Source organism: Centruroides sculpturatus, unplaced genomic scaffold (assembly GCF_000671375.1).
Source record: "Centruroides sculpturatus isolate CEXI.00-Female unplaced genomic scaffold, Cexi_2.0 scaffold236, whole genome shotgun sequence".
NCBI classification, from domain to species: Eukaryota; Metazoa; Arthropoda; class Arachnida; order Scorpiones; family Buthidae; genus Centruroides; species Centruroides sculpturatus.
This window is the reverse complement of record NW_019384403.1, coordinates 181676-197126: the sequence shown is the minus strand read 5'-3', so window position 1 is coordinate 197126 and position 15451 is coordinate 181676. Positions and strand designations below refer to the sequence as shown.

At 29.2% G+C, this 15451-nt stretch overlaps 1 protein-coding gene across 3 annotated transcripts; it reads left to right on the top strand.

Annotated features, from left to right (window-relative positions):
- Positions 1 to 6092: 6092 nt before the first annotated feature.
- LOC111618719 (T-cell acute lymphocytic leukemia protein 1 homolog) lies at positions 6093 to 13057 on the top strand. Of its 3 annotated transcripts, none has more exons than XM_023360291.1 (2): positions 6093 to 6358; positions 12024 to 13057. In XM_023360291.1, the coding sequence occupies exon 2, from the start codon at positions 12033 to 12035 to the stop codon at positions 12816 to 12818; it is 786 nt and encodes a 261-aa protein (XP_023216059.1). In that variant the 5' UTR covers positions 6093 to 6358; positions 12024 to 12032; the 3' UTR covers positions 12819 to 13057. The 3 variants fall into 3 exon arrangements, with proteins under 3 accessions (XP_023216059.1, XP_023216058.1, XP_023216057.1); XM_023360290.1 differs by lacking the exon at positions 6093 to 6358 and adding an exon at positions 8853 to 9030; XM_023360289.1 differs by lacking the exon at positions 6093 to 6358 and adding an exon at positions 10964 to 11382.
- The last annotated feature ends 2394 nt before the right edge of the window (positions 13058 to 15451 follow it).

Below are 15451 nucleotides of genomic sequence, written 5' to 3'. Positions count from 1 at the left end.
GGTTTTCTATCCATACAAATTAGTGTTATTTTTAGTAACAAAAATAAAATCATTAAGACTGATTTTTATTAATGGATACATTATACATTCTACGTTTTTCATTGATTTAAAAAAGCGAAAAAAAAAAGCCCGCTAAGGAGCGAAGGGGTTTTCGCTCTACTCCCAGCTTCATGCAAACTGTCGATAGCCCCGACTAAAATGTATTTACACATATACATCTAAAATAGCATTTACAAATGATATTATTGTTTACGTTTTACTTTTAATAATTTTGATAGGAATTGAGGGCAGAATGGCTTTCTCCTACCTCACTACAATATATTTACACACACTCCTGAAATATTATTTACGAATATGAATACTGGTTAAATTATATTTTTGGTTACTTTTTCGAGATTAAGGTGGAGAATGATCTACGATATATTAATCTCTATCTCTACGATATATTAATACAAGGCATTTACACACGCATCTGAACTATCCGTGTTGAATTGATATTACTGATTAAACTCTACATTTGGTTGTATTTATCGCGTTCCGGAATGGAGAAGATAGTAGGGTCGAGGTAATTTCCTAATACATTATTAAAATGCATTGTCATCGAATTTAGGTATTCGGTCCTCAAAGTTTCATTCTATCCTAATTAGAATTGGATGAGATTTGAGTTACAAGATTTGCGGACATGATACAAAGCAAGTTAAATATATAAAATAAAATAAAATAAATTGAATACATGNCATAATACATTAAAAAACTTCAAAATTGTTTTGTCGCTTTTTCGTTTGCAAATCGATCAATCACTTTCTTCAGATCAAGTTGACAAGCGATTGTTTTTTCAATTGATATAGTCAGGGGCGGATCTAGGTTTTTCGAAGCCTAGTGCTTATTGAAGTCCAATGGGAACCCATATTTTGGTAATACAAATAATACTATAAATTATCATTATGATATTATTATTAATATTAATTATTTTTTACTATATGATAAATGCTTATTGTTAATGAAAAAGTATTAAAAATTTATGATAATAATTCAATTTTTGTGGGCCCTTGACACTTGGAGGTCCAGGGCTTAAGCCCTATTAGTTTCTATGTAGATCTGCCCCTGGATATATCTATAGTAACCAGAATTAAGACGGTGTTGTGACATGCTGCTTCTTAAATAAGCTTTGATTAATTTTAGTTTTGAAAAACTTCTTTGTCGTCGCCCGTAAAGTTAAAAAAATGAGGCATGCTGCAATAATGTCGGAGAACCTATTTGAAGCTGCATTGTGAAATAAAAGAAGTTTAGCAAATTCGCTTATAGAAGTAATTTCTTTTACCTGACTATAAAAACACATTTTAAATCAAAGCAGTTGAGGTCCAAAACTAGGCGAATATGCCGATTGTAACAATTCTGATTGTTCCAGAATATTTTTTATCAGATTACGCGACAAGATATGCAGGCGAAAAGCACTTGAACAGTTTACATAATTGTCGAACGGATTCAAATATAATAGTTCATTGATTAATTATTACATCCAAGAATTTTTTTATAAATGTTTTTACAAGTTTTTAGTTTGTCCTTTATAACTTGGCGCCCTCATAATTTGTGCGCCTGGAGCAGTTTGCTCCAACTGCTCCACGGTAGCTACGCTTCTGAGGAGAGATGATCTGAGAGAAGCTGGCTAGTCTAGGCTGAGGGGTTCTGACTCATTTATCTTACATGAACTAACTACCATTTATTTCGCACCCTGCAGAACCGTATTGCCAACGTACAGTTCTACAATATCCAACGCTAAAGGCTTTCTTGAAAGAAAAACCCCAGTCATTCTGTGCTGATGGGATTGAAAGTTTTAGCAAAGATGGCGAGAAGTGATTAATATTGATGGCGATTACAAGAAAGAACTGTAATCGTTGTTAATTGTTACTAAAGTATTTTTAAAAATGCCTAAATTTCACCTTTATAATCTGATATAGTAGGACTTTAGTGGCGTTTTAATAGTAGTGCCCTCTAGTAAGTAATACAGAAGGAAAATTATGTGTTGTGTGCGTTGTGTTGTATTGTTTGTAATACAAAATTGCAACTGAAATCATTAATAGACGTGTTCATCTGTTAAAAACATAATATAATTTTAAAATTGTTTTTCTCAAAAGTTTAAATTAATTTTGTTTAAAACTCTTTTTTCTTGTCGTTAATTTTATTTCAATAAAGATATGTAAACTAAGAAATAATTTTGCCTTTAATTTTGTATCCAAGAGCAATTCTTTTTAGAGAAATGTTCAGTAGAGTATCTTACAAACAAATGTCTCAAATTTTTAAATTTTTTAAAATTTAATGATTTTCCACGACGAAATAACTTAAGTTATTTCTTTAGAACTTTTATATTTTTAATGTTTTGTATTTTAAAATTAGATGTAACGAAAATTTAGTAATTTTATTTTTTTTATGTAATAAATGAATAGAATTTTACATTAAGATGAATGTTTATTCGTTACATTTACAGTAGACTATACATTAATTCTATTAATAAATCCATTTCATTTTAAGTGAAAATTCCGTAAACGTTTATTTTACTTATTAAAATATAAAATACATTTATTTATATATAAAAGGATAAATAGGAGAGAGAAAATAATTCACATTTCAAGGTGTTAATTTTACATTATAATTTGATCTTATTATCGTTACACTGATGACACGTTTTATCCCAGGACAAATTATAAAATAATAGAATGTAATTTTAAAAACATTGCGGATTGAGCCATCCTCATCATACAAATCGCTACAATCAGGGCTTTCGAAGAGGAAGAAGCTGGGGAATTTTCACCAGGTTTTCAGAAAACTTGAGGCGCATAATGGTTTTCTATCCATACAAATTAGTGTTATTTTTAGTAACAAAAATAAAATCATTAAGACTGATTTTTATTAATGGATACATTATACATTCTACGTTTTTCATTGATTTAAAAAAGCGAAAAAAAAAGCCCGCTAAGGAGCGAAGGGGTTTTCGCTCTACTCCCAGCTTCATGCAAACTGTCGATAGCCCCGACTAAAATGTATTTACACATATACATCTAAAATAGCATTTACAAATGATATTATTGTTTACGTTTTACTTTTAATAATTTTGATAGGAATTGAGGGCAGAATGGCTTTCTCCTACCTCACTACAATATATTTACACACACTCCTGAAATATTATTTACGAATATGAATACTGGTTAAATTATATTTTTGGTTACTTTTTCGAGATTAAGGTGGAGAATGATCTACGATATATTAATCTCTATCTCTACGATATATTAATACAAGGCATTTACACACGCATCTGAACTATCCGTGTTGAATTGATATTACTGATTAAACTCTACATTTGGTTGTATTTATCGCGTTCCGGAATGGAGAAGATAGTAGGGTCGAGGTAATTTCCTAATACATTATTAAAATGCATTGTCATCGAATTTAGGTATTCGGTCCTCAAAGTTTCATTCTATCCTAATTAGAATTGGATGAGATTTGAGTTACAAGATTTGCGGACATGATACAAAGCAAGTTAAATATATAAAATAAAATAAAATAAATTGAATACATGTAGGCCTATATTTTCAATGTAGAAAAGTTTAACTTTAATAAATTTATTGGATTATTTCAGAAGACCATCTTATGAAAATAAAACTTGTAACATTGTAATTAATCCCACGATTATACATAAAACATTAAAATCACTTTTTTGAATTAATATAAAATTTAAAATATTTTAAATTTATATTTTGAAGATAAAATTATAAAATCTAATCATAAAAAATAATAAGTTTTAGATTTTAGATATTGATTTTGGAAACGTTAAATGCAATGTTTGAATTTATTCTAGTGGAATTTTATTAAATCAACTTCTTTAGAAAACTCTAGAATTGATTTTTGTATTTAATTATTCCGTATTACATTCAAATGAAAATTTAAAAAACAATAGGCTATATCAAGAAATTTGTAAACAAATTAAATATATGCATCAGAGTAAGTGGAACATTGCAGTTTAATAGATTTGAATTATTCATTTTTAAAAAGTTTGCGCATCTTCATCAAAATCAATAAGTATTTACACTTATAAAACACACTTTAAAATAAATTAGAGAATTTAAATTAAATTAAATGAAAAACTCTGCAGTGTATTTTTAGGAAATGAAGTAGAAATCATTCTTAGAATGAAAAGATTTATTGTTTCTTTTTGAATTCCGCGATTTATCATACATAAATATAATTGTTGAATGTAGGCCGATGAGCAGGAGTTTTTTTTAAAAATCATTATTTTTTATAATGTAGTTCATTAACTTTTGCAATGTAGGAGGGTATATAGAGTAACATAATACAATAGGTCGAAGAGGAACTGAATACTCGTTCAGTTCCTCTTCGACCTCTTCAGTTTCCTCTTCAGCATACTGCATTATGTTACTCTATATAAGTTACTTATATTTAAAAATTGTAAAATATATTCAGTATAAGAGTATAATATGTATATATGTATATATATAGCCTATATGTCATATACAATATACTATTTACTTTAATTTTTTAAAATTCTTCCTAATTGGAAGGAATTAAACCTTCAAAAACATTCCTGTGTACGTAACCTTGACTAAATATAGGCTACAACTGTCATATCTATCAATACTTGAAATTGTTTTTAAAGTTATTTTAGTTCAATAATTATTGTTTTATAAATAAAATCGTAAAATTTGATAAATCTAACGAAGAAATGGAATGGAGAGGTTTATGAGGTTGATGCCGAGTGATCTCAATTTTTATTTTCATGCATAATTACAATATTGAATATATAAAATATAATTTTATTTTTGATTTTAAATTCACAAATAATTTATTTATTTACAATCAAATTTGTAAATACACAGAGACTTAAAAAACTAAATAAATAAAAATCTGTAGATGTTCTTGATATAATTTCTTAACACGAAAGTAAAAAAATTAAGCTAATAAACTTTTAGTCTTATTTTATTATTTATAAATGTAAAGAAATTAATAATGTTTAATCTTTGAAAACGAAAATGCTATTTGGATTATCAGGTTTGTATGCAATTAATTAACTTTTCCTGATAATAAAAGTGAGAAATTTAAATAAACGTGAGAATTTTATAATTTATAAATATAAAACGAGCCTACGATATAGAAAATACTTGTTAATATTTTAGTAAAGTATACCTAAATTTAAAAATATACAGATGCAATAGAAAATTAAAATAATTTCAATTATATATAAATTATTATTTATAACGAGGAATAATATATATTAAAATGTCCATAAGATATCTTATATAGTGCCAATGGGTTAAAGAATTAAAAAATTAAAAAAATATAGTAGAGTTATTATAAGCAAAGAAAACAAAAAACGATTTTATTAATAAGATAAATATTATTAAAATAAATAATAAATTAGAGAACTAAGAAATAATAATAATATTAACAATGTAAAAAAATTAAGTACAACCTTGATCTAAAAATCTTCTTAGCGAGTTTAATTTGTTAATAATTTTTTAAATAAATGTTTCAAATATAAAAAATAAGTTAAATAATTTTTAGAATGTATTATTTTTTAATTTATTTGAAATAATTTTGAATTTTATGCTTAATATTCATAAAGTACAACTAACATGATCATATATAAATTTATTTATTAGACATATAAGTTAAAAGTAGAAAAGAAAACTGAAGAGTTCGATGTTATTAAAGCAAACAAATAAGTAATAATCAAGTTGGCGCCAAGTCTAGTAAGGGGTGGAAAGACAGTGGTAAAGCTAATCGTATGCCGATCTGGGAATTAGAAAGTAAAGAGGTAAACAAGTCTATAAATATCCCGGAAGTTGTCACCACGCTTTTGTTTGACGAAGATACAAAGAGCACATTAGTAATTCTTATAAATCGTTTCTGTAGCGAAAAACATGCAATTTATCCGAAATAAAATGTGATGATTTCCAATTTTTTAAAATAAAATCAGCAATTTTTTAGTGGTAAAGGATGCTCGATCAGAACAGCAATAATACGGAAAACAAATCAAATGACAAGTGAAGAATTATGTTTTGAATAAAGGGAAATCGCTTGTTGACAAATATATATTTTCGACAAGCTTTCGCAAGAATAATAGCTAAAACATTTTAGCTTGCTGACATCGATGCCACGGGAGGACGCCCGATTCTTTTACTACCATTTGAACGAGAACGATCCCGTCAAACTCTTTAGGCAACACAGGAACAACGTTAAGAATCTAAACATTCATTTCCTACGAGAGCTTATTTTTAAATGTTTTAAAGATGAATAAGAGATAAAAGTTATAATGAATGTATATTGATAAGAAGATAAAATATTAGTAAGTATATATTTACTAATAAGACTACATTCTAAGTTTTAAGGCGAATAACAAAGGCTGTAATCAAAAATAGCTTGATCGATATATTTTTATGGTGATTTATAGACACCATTTTATTGATTAAACGTTAACTGTAAGTGTTTTTGGTCTAAATTACTTTAGAAGAATAATTGCATTCATCTCCTTAAGTTAGATTTCCATTATACATTTGTATATTATAATAATCCAATTCTACGTAAGATAATAAAATATACGACAGTTTATTTTGCTATAGAATTTAATGATATAAAGTCTATCGATATCTCTATAGTTAAAATATAGGTATTTAATACGAATATTGTAATTAATCTAATATCTAATTGAAACATTAGATATTAGATTAATTGCTGTATTCATATTAAATACCTGTTTATGCATTCTTAAAATGTTTGTGAATAAATTATAAGTTTTGATAGCATAAAAACAAAAACAGATTTATTTATTTTTACTTTTATGCTTAAAAACTTAAATTTATTACAGTTATTTAGTGCAAAGATTTATCTAGGCGTACTAAATATAAACTATTCTAAATATCTAAATATGCTGTGTGAGTATGTGTTTATAGATCTAAACTACTAGATCTCTGTATGCAAGGCTATACAAAAAGCTATACTACATTTAATGCAAAGATTATTTACGGTACAATTATACACACAAAACGCAAATATGTCGTTTATTTGTACTGCAAAAAATGATGTCAGATTACTTCATATTTTTGCACATAATGTTGCAATAAATAAACATTTAAAATTTTAATATATATATTTTATATATACAAGTATATGTAATTAGATATAAATAAACTAAGTAATATTTTAGATTTAAAATACCACATACTTATGTAAGCACATAATCAAAAGTTTTACAATAGGATATATTGTTATGTGATAAAAATAGACAATAAATATATTATATTTGGTTAATCTTATAAAAATTCTATAAATATATTTTTATTTTTAAATTAAACATTTTAAAATTCTATTAAATAAACATAGGAAGTAATGGAAATTAAAACAAATTATATCTACAATGATTTAATAACTTAAAATTTTTTTCTTATAGCACTTATAAGAAAACAAATAAAACATCAGAATTTGCATGAAATTCAAAATAGAAAGTTTTTCTTTATTTTTCTTTTGTATACGTTACATATTATAATCTCATATTGGATTTAAGGAAATGAAATTTTAGACTGTTGTTTCTTCTTTTGAAATGAAAATATAGACTACATTTAATTATAGCACGAATATATTAAAAGATGACAGAATTTTTAGCTTAATTGCATTTCAATTATTACGGTTGATATTGTCTTTACAGCAATTTGATTACTCATTTTTTAAACATTATCCGTAGCTTTTAATAGTTTATCAGATATCGAGCCTGACTAATTAGAAATTTACCAGTGAACGAAGGGGCTGTTGACTGTACAAGTCCGATAAGCTACTTGTCGTGAATATATTATAGGGATTTTCTATCGGCTCTTTTCTTCTTTCCCAGCAGGTTCTTTGTACGTTTAGTTATAATTGAAAACCATCTTATCAGAAAATAAATATAAACATTTTATAATCTAGCCTTCAGAAAACAGAAATTGTAACTATTGGAAATGAAATTTCAATTAATTAAAAATTTTGCATCGAATTATAATTTTGTATTCACTTTAATACGATTTTAAATTTATTCTTTGATTTATAAAATATAAAAATACACGAGAAAATATCATCTGTGCATCTTACACGAATAAAAATATAAAAAATAGAATTAAAACAAGAAAATATTTAAAAGATAAATATTTAATTTATTTTATATCGTAATTTAAGTAATATATATAAAAAATCACATTATTTTTACACTATGAATTATATTATAAACGTTTCTTAATTTATGTAACATATCGAATGATTTCTGTTTTTAATTCGCATGTAAATGAATAGATTATGAACTCAATAACATTAATTCATATGCAATTACTAGATTATGCACGTTTTACAGGATGTAAGAAATTTATTTTATAGTCGTTTACAAAAATAAAACTGGCATCAATTTGCTTAAATGTATCCAAATAATATAAAGAAATGTATCCAAATAATATAAAGAAAAGAAATAATATATTTCGCAGACAATTGACTGCGATGGAGGAAATGCAAAAGCTTTTTACTCGATGTAACCGATTCGTTTTTCTACGAAAGCTTTCTGAAGTGTTTACCAACTTATCTAGACAAATTAGTGATGGATGGAAGTTTAATTAGCAAAAGTCAAGATTTACTAGAACCATGTGTGAAAGCAGAATCAATCCTAAATTTAAACTAGACCTATATATGATATGATCAGCCCAAACAGGGAGGCAGCCATCCATCACATCTACTATTTGCCTGCAGGTACCGCCCAATCGTGCTTTAACTCCTCCTATGGCTCCGCGACCAATGGCGGAGGGGCGAGCTGGACGCTCATCCCTATCTTTGTCTAATGCTGCATGTAGTAGTGTAACGTCTTATGCGTGACGTTATCGTGATGGTAATGAAGTGTTCTTCATCTGTAAAAATATTCCTTCAATCATTAAATAACAAGTAGTTACCAGATAAACTATTTTCGTTCCGTGACGTCATTGGTGGTGTTCGGAAGAGAAAGCGATTCAGGTGAGACAAAATGGACGGAGCATTACCATCCGCGCTTATTTTGTCTGCTCCGGCTAATTATCGGATTCGGTTTTAAGGTGAAGAACAATCAAAGTCAGTTTACAAGTTACTTAATGGGCGAAGAATTTTTATTTTGCAATTTTGTCGAAAATAAACTAAATATGAACGGTTTGAAAATTAATAAGCAATTTGTTGGCTTAATCTCTTCATATTAATTCGAATCAAAATGCATTTATTGTTTTAAGTTGTATAGAATGCCAGATCTATTACACAGAGCTATTACAATAATTATAACTTTTCTTGCAACAATTTGTTCAGATACATAAATTTAAATTTATTTTTTATGGATTTTAACCCATTACTTATAAATTATAAAGCGCGAAAGGAAAAAAATCCTGTTATTTATATCGATTTTTACTGTAATATGTTTCCACAAATAATTGAAAATAACAATATGAAATGTTTAAATTGCTGACAGAACTGAAAAATGAATCATTTTGCGAGAAAAAAAATTTAACTTCACTGCAATATTTCCTTAAAATCTACGTAATTTTTTGCTGAAAATAAACAATTTTAACATTTTACAATTGCACTAAACATATTTTAAATATCAACAGAACTAAGTTAATTTTTAATTTAACAGAAAAATATTAAGCTTCGTTTACATAATTTTATAAACGATGAATTAGTTAGGGATAAACAGTATTATTATACTGCTGCATAGTGCATTCTCAAGTGGTATGGTAGATTAGGATGCGCTTCACGATCGTCTCTCTTAAAATGGATCCCAGGACAACTATTCGGGTTATATAAAATGGCTTGATCACTCTGGGGTCTTGTTATAGATAAAAGTCTTTTACAAATAGAGACGCGGTATATAAATGTTACCTTTTATACTAATGTACTGTACAGGTCTAAAAATACGAAATAAATCTCTAAAGAAATACATATTTAATAATTTATAAAGAATTGAAACACTTTTAATAACTATAGATTTACATTGTGGCTTATTTAAAAATTAAATGATGCATTCTAATTTTAAAAAATTGTTTCTTGCATTTAATTATGAAAATATTGTGCAGCCTCTTAAGATCATAACATCGGTCTAAATTTTGTAGTGATTCTTATAGATTAAGCATTTAAGATATATAAATGATATCTTAAATGTAATACAGCATAACAATATTTAAAATCTGAAATTGTATAGGCTCCAATATTAATGATCTTTATTGTTATAGTTTATGTATTAAGTACCGAAATTATGTGAACCAATATTACTGTATTATTATTATTATTATTATTGATATAAAACTGAATTGTGAGAGAAAATAAATATTTTCCAACATAATATATTTCTTTATTCATATTCAATTATAAATCTATTTTCGATTAATATTTTTCAAATTTTTCACTTATTATTTGTGTTGGTTCTATTTAACACTACATTTTTTGTTTTACTTTGATCCCAAGAATAACAGTAAATTTTATATTTATCTACTTCTTAAATATACTTAATATTTTAAAAAAAAATAAGTTAAATGTTTCTTCAAATGGCAGTAACAAAAATATGTCGTTACTCCTTAAAACTTCGCAAATAATGTCAGGTTATTGTTGATTCTTTTTGTATTACGTGGACCTTTTTCTGTATCATTTTGTTTTATTATAATATTAAAAGAGACAGTATAGTAAGAGATGTATTCTCTTACTTCTAACTAGGCTAATACTATTAATATAAAAGGTGAAGACAAACTTAGGCCAATATTATTAAAATAGGAAAAAATATTCTCATCAGAAAGGGTTATTTGAGTTTTTAAATATTTTAAGTTACACCTTAGCAGAAAAAAATTTAACAGTTAAATTTTACGTTTTCGCATCTTTTGATCTTCAGTTCTAGGAAATGAAATCAGGAAGGGAGAATCATCCGGATGGTAGAGCTATATAGAAAAATCGCGTTTAATATTGATAGATTTGTTTAGATGCTTTTAAAACAGATTTAATTCCTTGCTTGTGGCATTAACTTATAAATAATGAAATGCATAGATAACTCAACTATTTGATTAAAGCACTAAACGCATAATCTACGCCTTAACTTATTTAGTGTGTTGACTTCATTGGTTATTTGACAAAGTAAGGATAATAAGCAATTTTTTTAAATAAAGATCTGTTAGGTAAAAACAAAAAGATTATAATTATAAAACATTTTTGTTTAGCTCTACTAGCCCAGTTATTAATAAGGAAGCATCGAGGATGCAACAGGATAGTGCTATAATGTTGTTATTGTTTATTAGAAATACTTTCATATCCGCTTTCGAATATCCATCCTGGTTTTATAATAATGGATGGAAGGCAGAGGTAAGGATATAGAAATTTAAGCTTCACCTACGTAATTACAGTTTTGTTTTAAAAGAGAACTAGAGTATGAATTCTTTTCTATGCCAACTTAACGCGAAATTTCGTTATTCGAAGGTAATATCAAAATGTAGCATTTTCTCAATCGGTGATTAATTAATAATAGATTTAATTTGCAGAAGTATCTGATAATAACTTGTAAAATTCCACAATTCGTGCATTAAAAATAAGTTAAGATAACCTTATATGAAAAATAACTTTTAATCTGACAATTAAGTTAACTATTGTTCAAGAGACAAATCTATGAAATTTAATATAAAAATATATTTTTATTTAGAAAAAATCTACGATTTAGGTAAGAATTTTATATTATTTCGAGGATAGAAGCTTCGTTTTATTTATTTTCTTCAGGGATAATCCGTAGCCGAATTCGTATAGAAACTGTCTTATTAGATGAGGAAGCGACTTCAGTATTTCCGACTATTGAGCATAATACTCGGTATTTCGAGTTACGAAATCGATTTTAACATTTTACTACTTTAAATCAAGTATTCGAATGCTCGCGCGCGGATTCGGCCGTTAAAATTAAGTATAGGAGTAGGATCAGCTAGCGTTATACTAACAAGAGGTTTTATCGTTGGCAGAGCCGTCTGATGGAGACAGGCGAGCGTTCACGATCGCCCCAACTCGATCCGGAAGCAGATACTCCGGCCGATTCCGACTACGATTGTTACAGCGACACAATGACACCATGTTCACGAGAATCCAGCACCGGGTCGGCGGGTCCTCCTTCTCTACCAGATCAAGACGATCGGGCGGAGGGCGAAGACGAACCCGGCGAACAGTGGACAGCCACGGCTTGCTTTTTGATGTCCCCCGACCCCCAAATTCCCCGTACCCTTTACAGCGGGACCCTGGACACTCCGTGGTTCTCTCCTTACGGTCTGACGCAGTTTCGTTCTCTCTCGCTCGGCCAACCGACTATAGTTGCCACTCAGCCCGTACCTCTCCTGACAAGTACACGGAGGAGCATCCGACGCCGATATTGCAGCATCGAGGACGCCGAGCCTCTCCCCGTGGCTAGAAAAGTGGTTCGGAGGATGTTTACTAACAGTCGCGAGCGATGGAGACAACAAAACGTAAACGGTGCGTTTGCGGAATTGAGGAGACTCGTACCCACGCACCCGGCCGATAAGAAGCTGAGCAAGAACGAAATACTTCGATTGGCGATTCGATACATCCGCCTGCTCACCACCATCGTGGACTATCAGAGGCAGCACGACCAGCAGCCAGAGGAGCCCGTCGTCCAGTCGACCGATTCCTCTACAGGTGTGAAAATCGAACCCGTCTACGACACGGGCCAAGACGACGTCAGCTCTCCGGCCTCCAGTCTCTCCAGTGTTTCCAGTAGCGAGGGACCGGAGGATGGACTTTTCTGACACTTTGGTGTGTACGTGCGGAACTCATAGGTATGTGGACATTCCTATTTTCGTAGTAGTTGCGTGTCGTGTTCGTCTCATCCTCAGCAAGTGCGCACATTGTTCGGTCTTCATTCGTTGACGTTCCTGTGTTAACATTAAGAACGATATTTTTATTTGTTTATCGGTAAACATTCAGATGTACAAACTTATACTCTTTGGAAATAAATACTCGTGAATACTGATTACTGCCAAATAAACTTCGACTCTTTATTTAAATTCTCCTTCACTTTGATGATAACTTATTTTTCTTATAATTGTCATTAAGGAATAATCGAAATTCAACAATTACGTTAATTGCTAATTTATACAACCAATTAAAATTAATGTATTTATATTACTGTATAATATGTAGATATGCAGTATTCATTAAATTAAATTTCGAGTTTTACTATTTAGATCATATATTATATCATATACCCTAGATAATTGAAATAAATATAGGCCTACAGATTATTACGGAAGAATGTTTGCAGCGTAGTGTGAAAAGTGAAATTTTATAGAAGGTTGCTGTTACATTTTATAAACCTCAAAACCATTTTCTCCAGGGTTTAACCGTAAACAGGAAGAGTGAGCTTCCGCAACCGGTAACCATTTCCGATAGACGCGACTCCATTTTGTCTCACTCAGTGTCCAGCAGGATGTTGCAGAATTTCATCATTTATATTATAATGGACACTGAGATTAAACATCGAAAGCATCCGCACTATCTTCCGTTGGCAGTTTTAAATTTTAAAATAATTGCGTAACGCATTCAACTTAAACGTCAAGTTCTTATTCAAAGTAAGAAAGATAGGTTTAAATTAATATCTAGCTAATTAACTTAGACGACAGTTTAAAATTATGAGCGATGAAGGCCATTTTTTGAAGATTAGTTCATTTTATAGATGCTATTTTCTTTTTTAAACTGAAGTTTGTGTTTTATCGATGTCATCTTCGGTCAAAAATAATTTATTATAATTATCTTTAGCAATATTTTCCAAAAGAAATATTTAAATAATGCTATTAAACGCTTCACTTAAGATCAACTTGATTTTTGTTTGCAGCATTTTTAGATCCTACAATTGTTAGCTATGGCCTAACGATTCGGTTGTTATAGTACGTAGACTCTAAGTATTTACTCAGTGTTAAAAGTCTTTCATTCATTTTCGAGGATAAGTGAAGCTTATCGATGAGCAATATCTATTTATATAAAAAGAATAAAAGAACAATTGATAGATATCACTGCCTCAATAGAAAAAGCAAGGCGTTAAACGTTTTGGATGTGACGCGCATCCAAAATGGCGACTTTGTAACAGTGTTGATCTAAAGCTTTTTCCATTCCAGTTATTTGCCATTTATGAGCGGCCGTCCTTTCGGAATTAAAATGCTAGATTAACCTATTATATCGGCGGTGTGCACCCAGGGCAAACAAGTGCTTATCGGGGGGAGTGTGTCTGCTGACGAAGAGGTGATGCCACCTCCGGGTGAGAGAATAATGGGCAAGAAATTGGTTTGTGTATCCCCTCGGGAGCACCACCCGGTCGACACGCGACCGACTCGAGTCAGAGCCATCGGAACGGAACAAACTGCTTGATGTACTGCCATGTCTTCCCTGCCGACAAATTTACACGTAATTTCCGGTTAGAAATTGCCGTATTATACGGTTGGACGATGACTTTAAAAAGAGCTAGATATTAAATTTATGGATGCTTTATCATTGTTTAGCTATCGCTTATAGATTTCAATCCGTGTTATTGTTTAGGACGCGTTTTTAGAGTTCCCATAGCTCGTACTTACTAGAATATGTCTGCTCTTAGGATTAGGCCTGGTAAGGGGCGTAGATTTTATGGCTCTTCTTTGAATCGAACCCATAGTGATATATGTCGTGTTTAAATCGTATATCATATCAATTCTGTAAACTTTGCATCTTTTGAATCTGATCTATTCAAAATGTTAGATTTTTGTACTAAGGAAACAATCATCTATTAGATATAAGCAAAACTATTTGCAATAGAATTATAATGATAAGCAAAAATTTCGAGAAATCATGCAAACTAAAAGATAAATTAGAAGATTGTGCAAGACATCATAATAAATTAGATTTGAGAGATGACTGTAAAGATGAATGCAATAATTGAAAGAAAATATTAATTAATTACAAAACAAAACGAACATACAGTTCTTAAGAGTTATATTATATAAATTGCTTCAAAAATGATTTTTTAATAAAAGAATTTACGAATTATGAATTTATTTCTGCATTATAATAGAGGTATTGAAAATTATAATATAACATTGAAAATTTTAAGTACAGTTTATTACGACAATGCTTTTTTTTGTACGCACACTCCGAAAATTATTAATCTGCAATGGCTTTTCTTTTTTTAATTCTTTCTGCCATGTGGGCAGTAAGAGGTATTCTACAATAGCTATTAAAATATAAGAAATATATAACCAATTGCGTTATTGTATAACCTTGTATTGAGGGATGAAAACAAAACTAACTTTAACAAGGTAATATTATTTTTCATTCTAAACTGAAGAAAGTCTGTTGAAAAAGGAATTACCAGCAAGTTTTTTAAACTTGTGTTTTTAATACGATATTTTTTCCT

Excerpts from the sequence above, each read along its gene's own strand:
- LOC111618719 (XM_023360289.1), top strand. The coding sequence starts at position 11,278 with ATGCAACAGGATAGTGCTATAATGTTGTTATTGTTTATTAGAAATACT. Across the intron at positions 11,383-12,023 it reads ATAATGGATGGAAGGCAGAG|AGCCGTCTGATGGAGACAGG; the intron begins GTAAGGATATAG and ends TATCGTTGGCAG.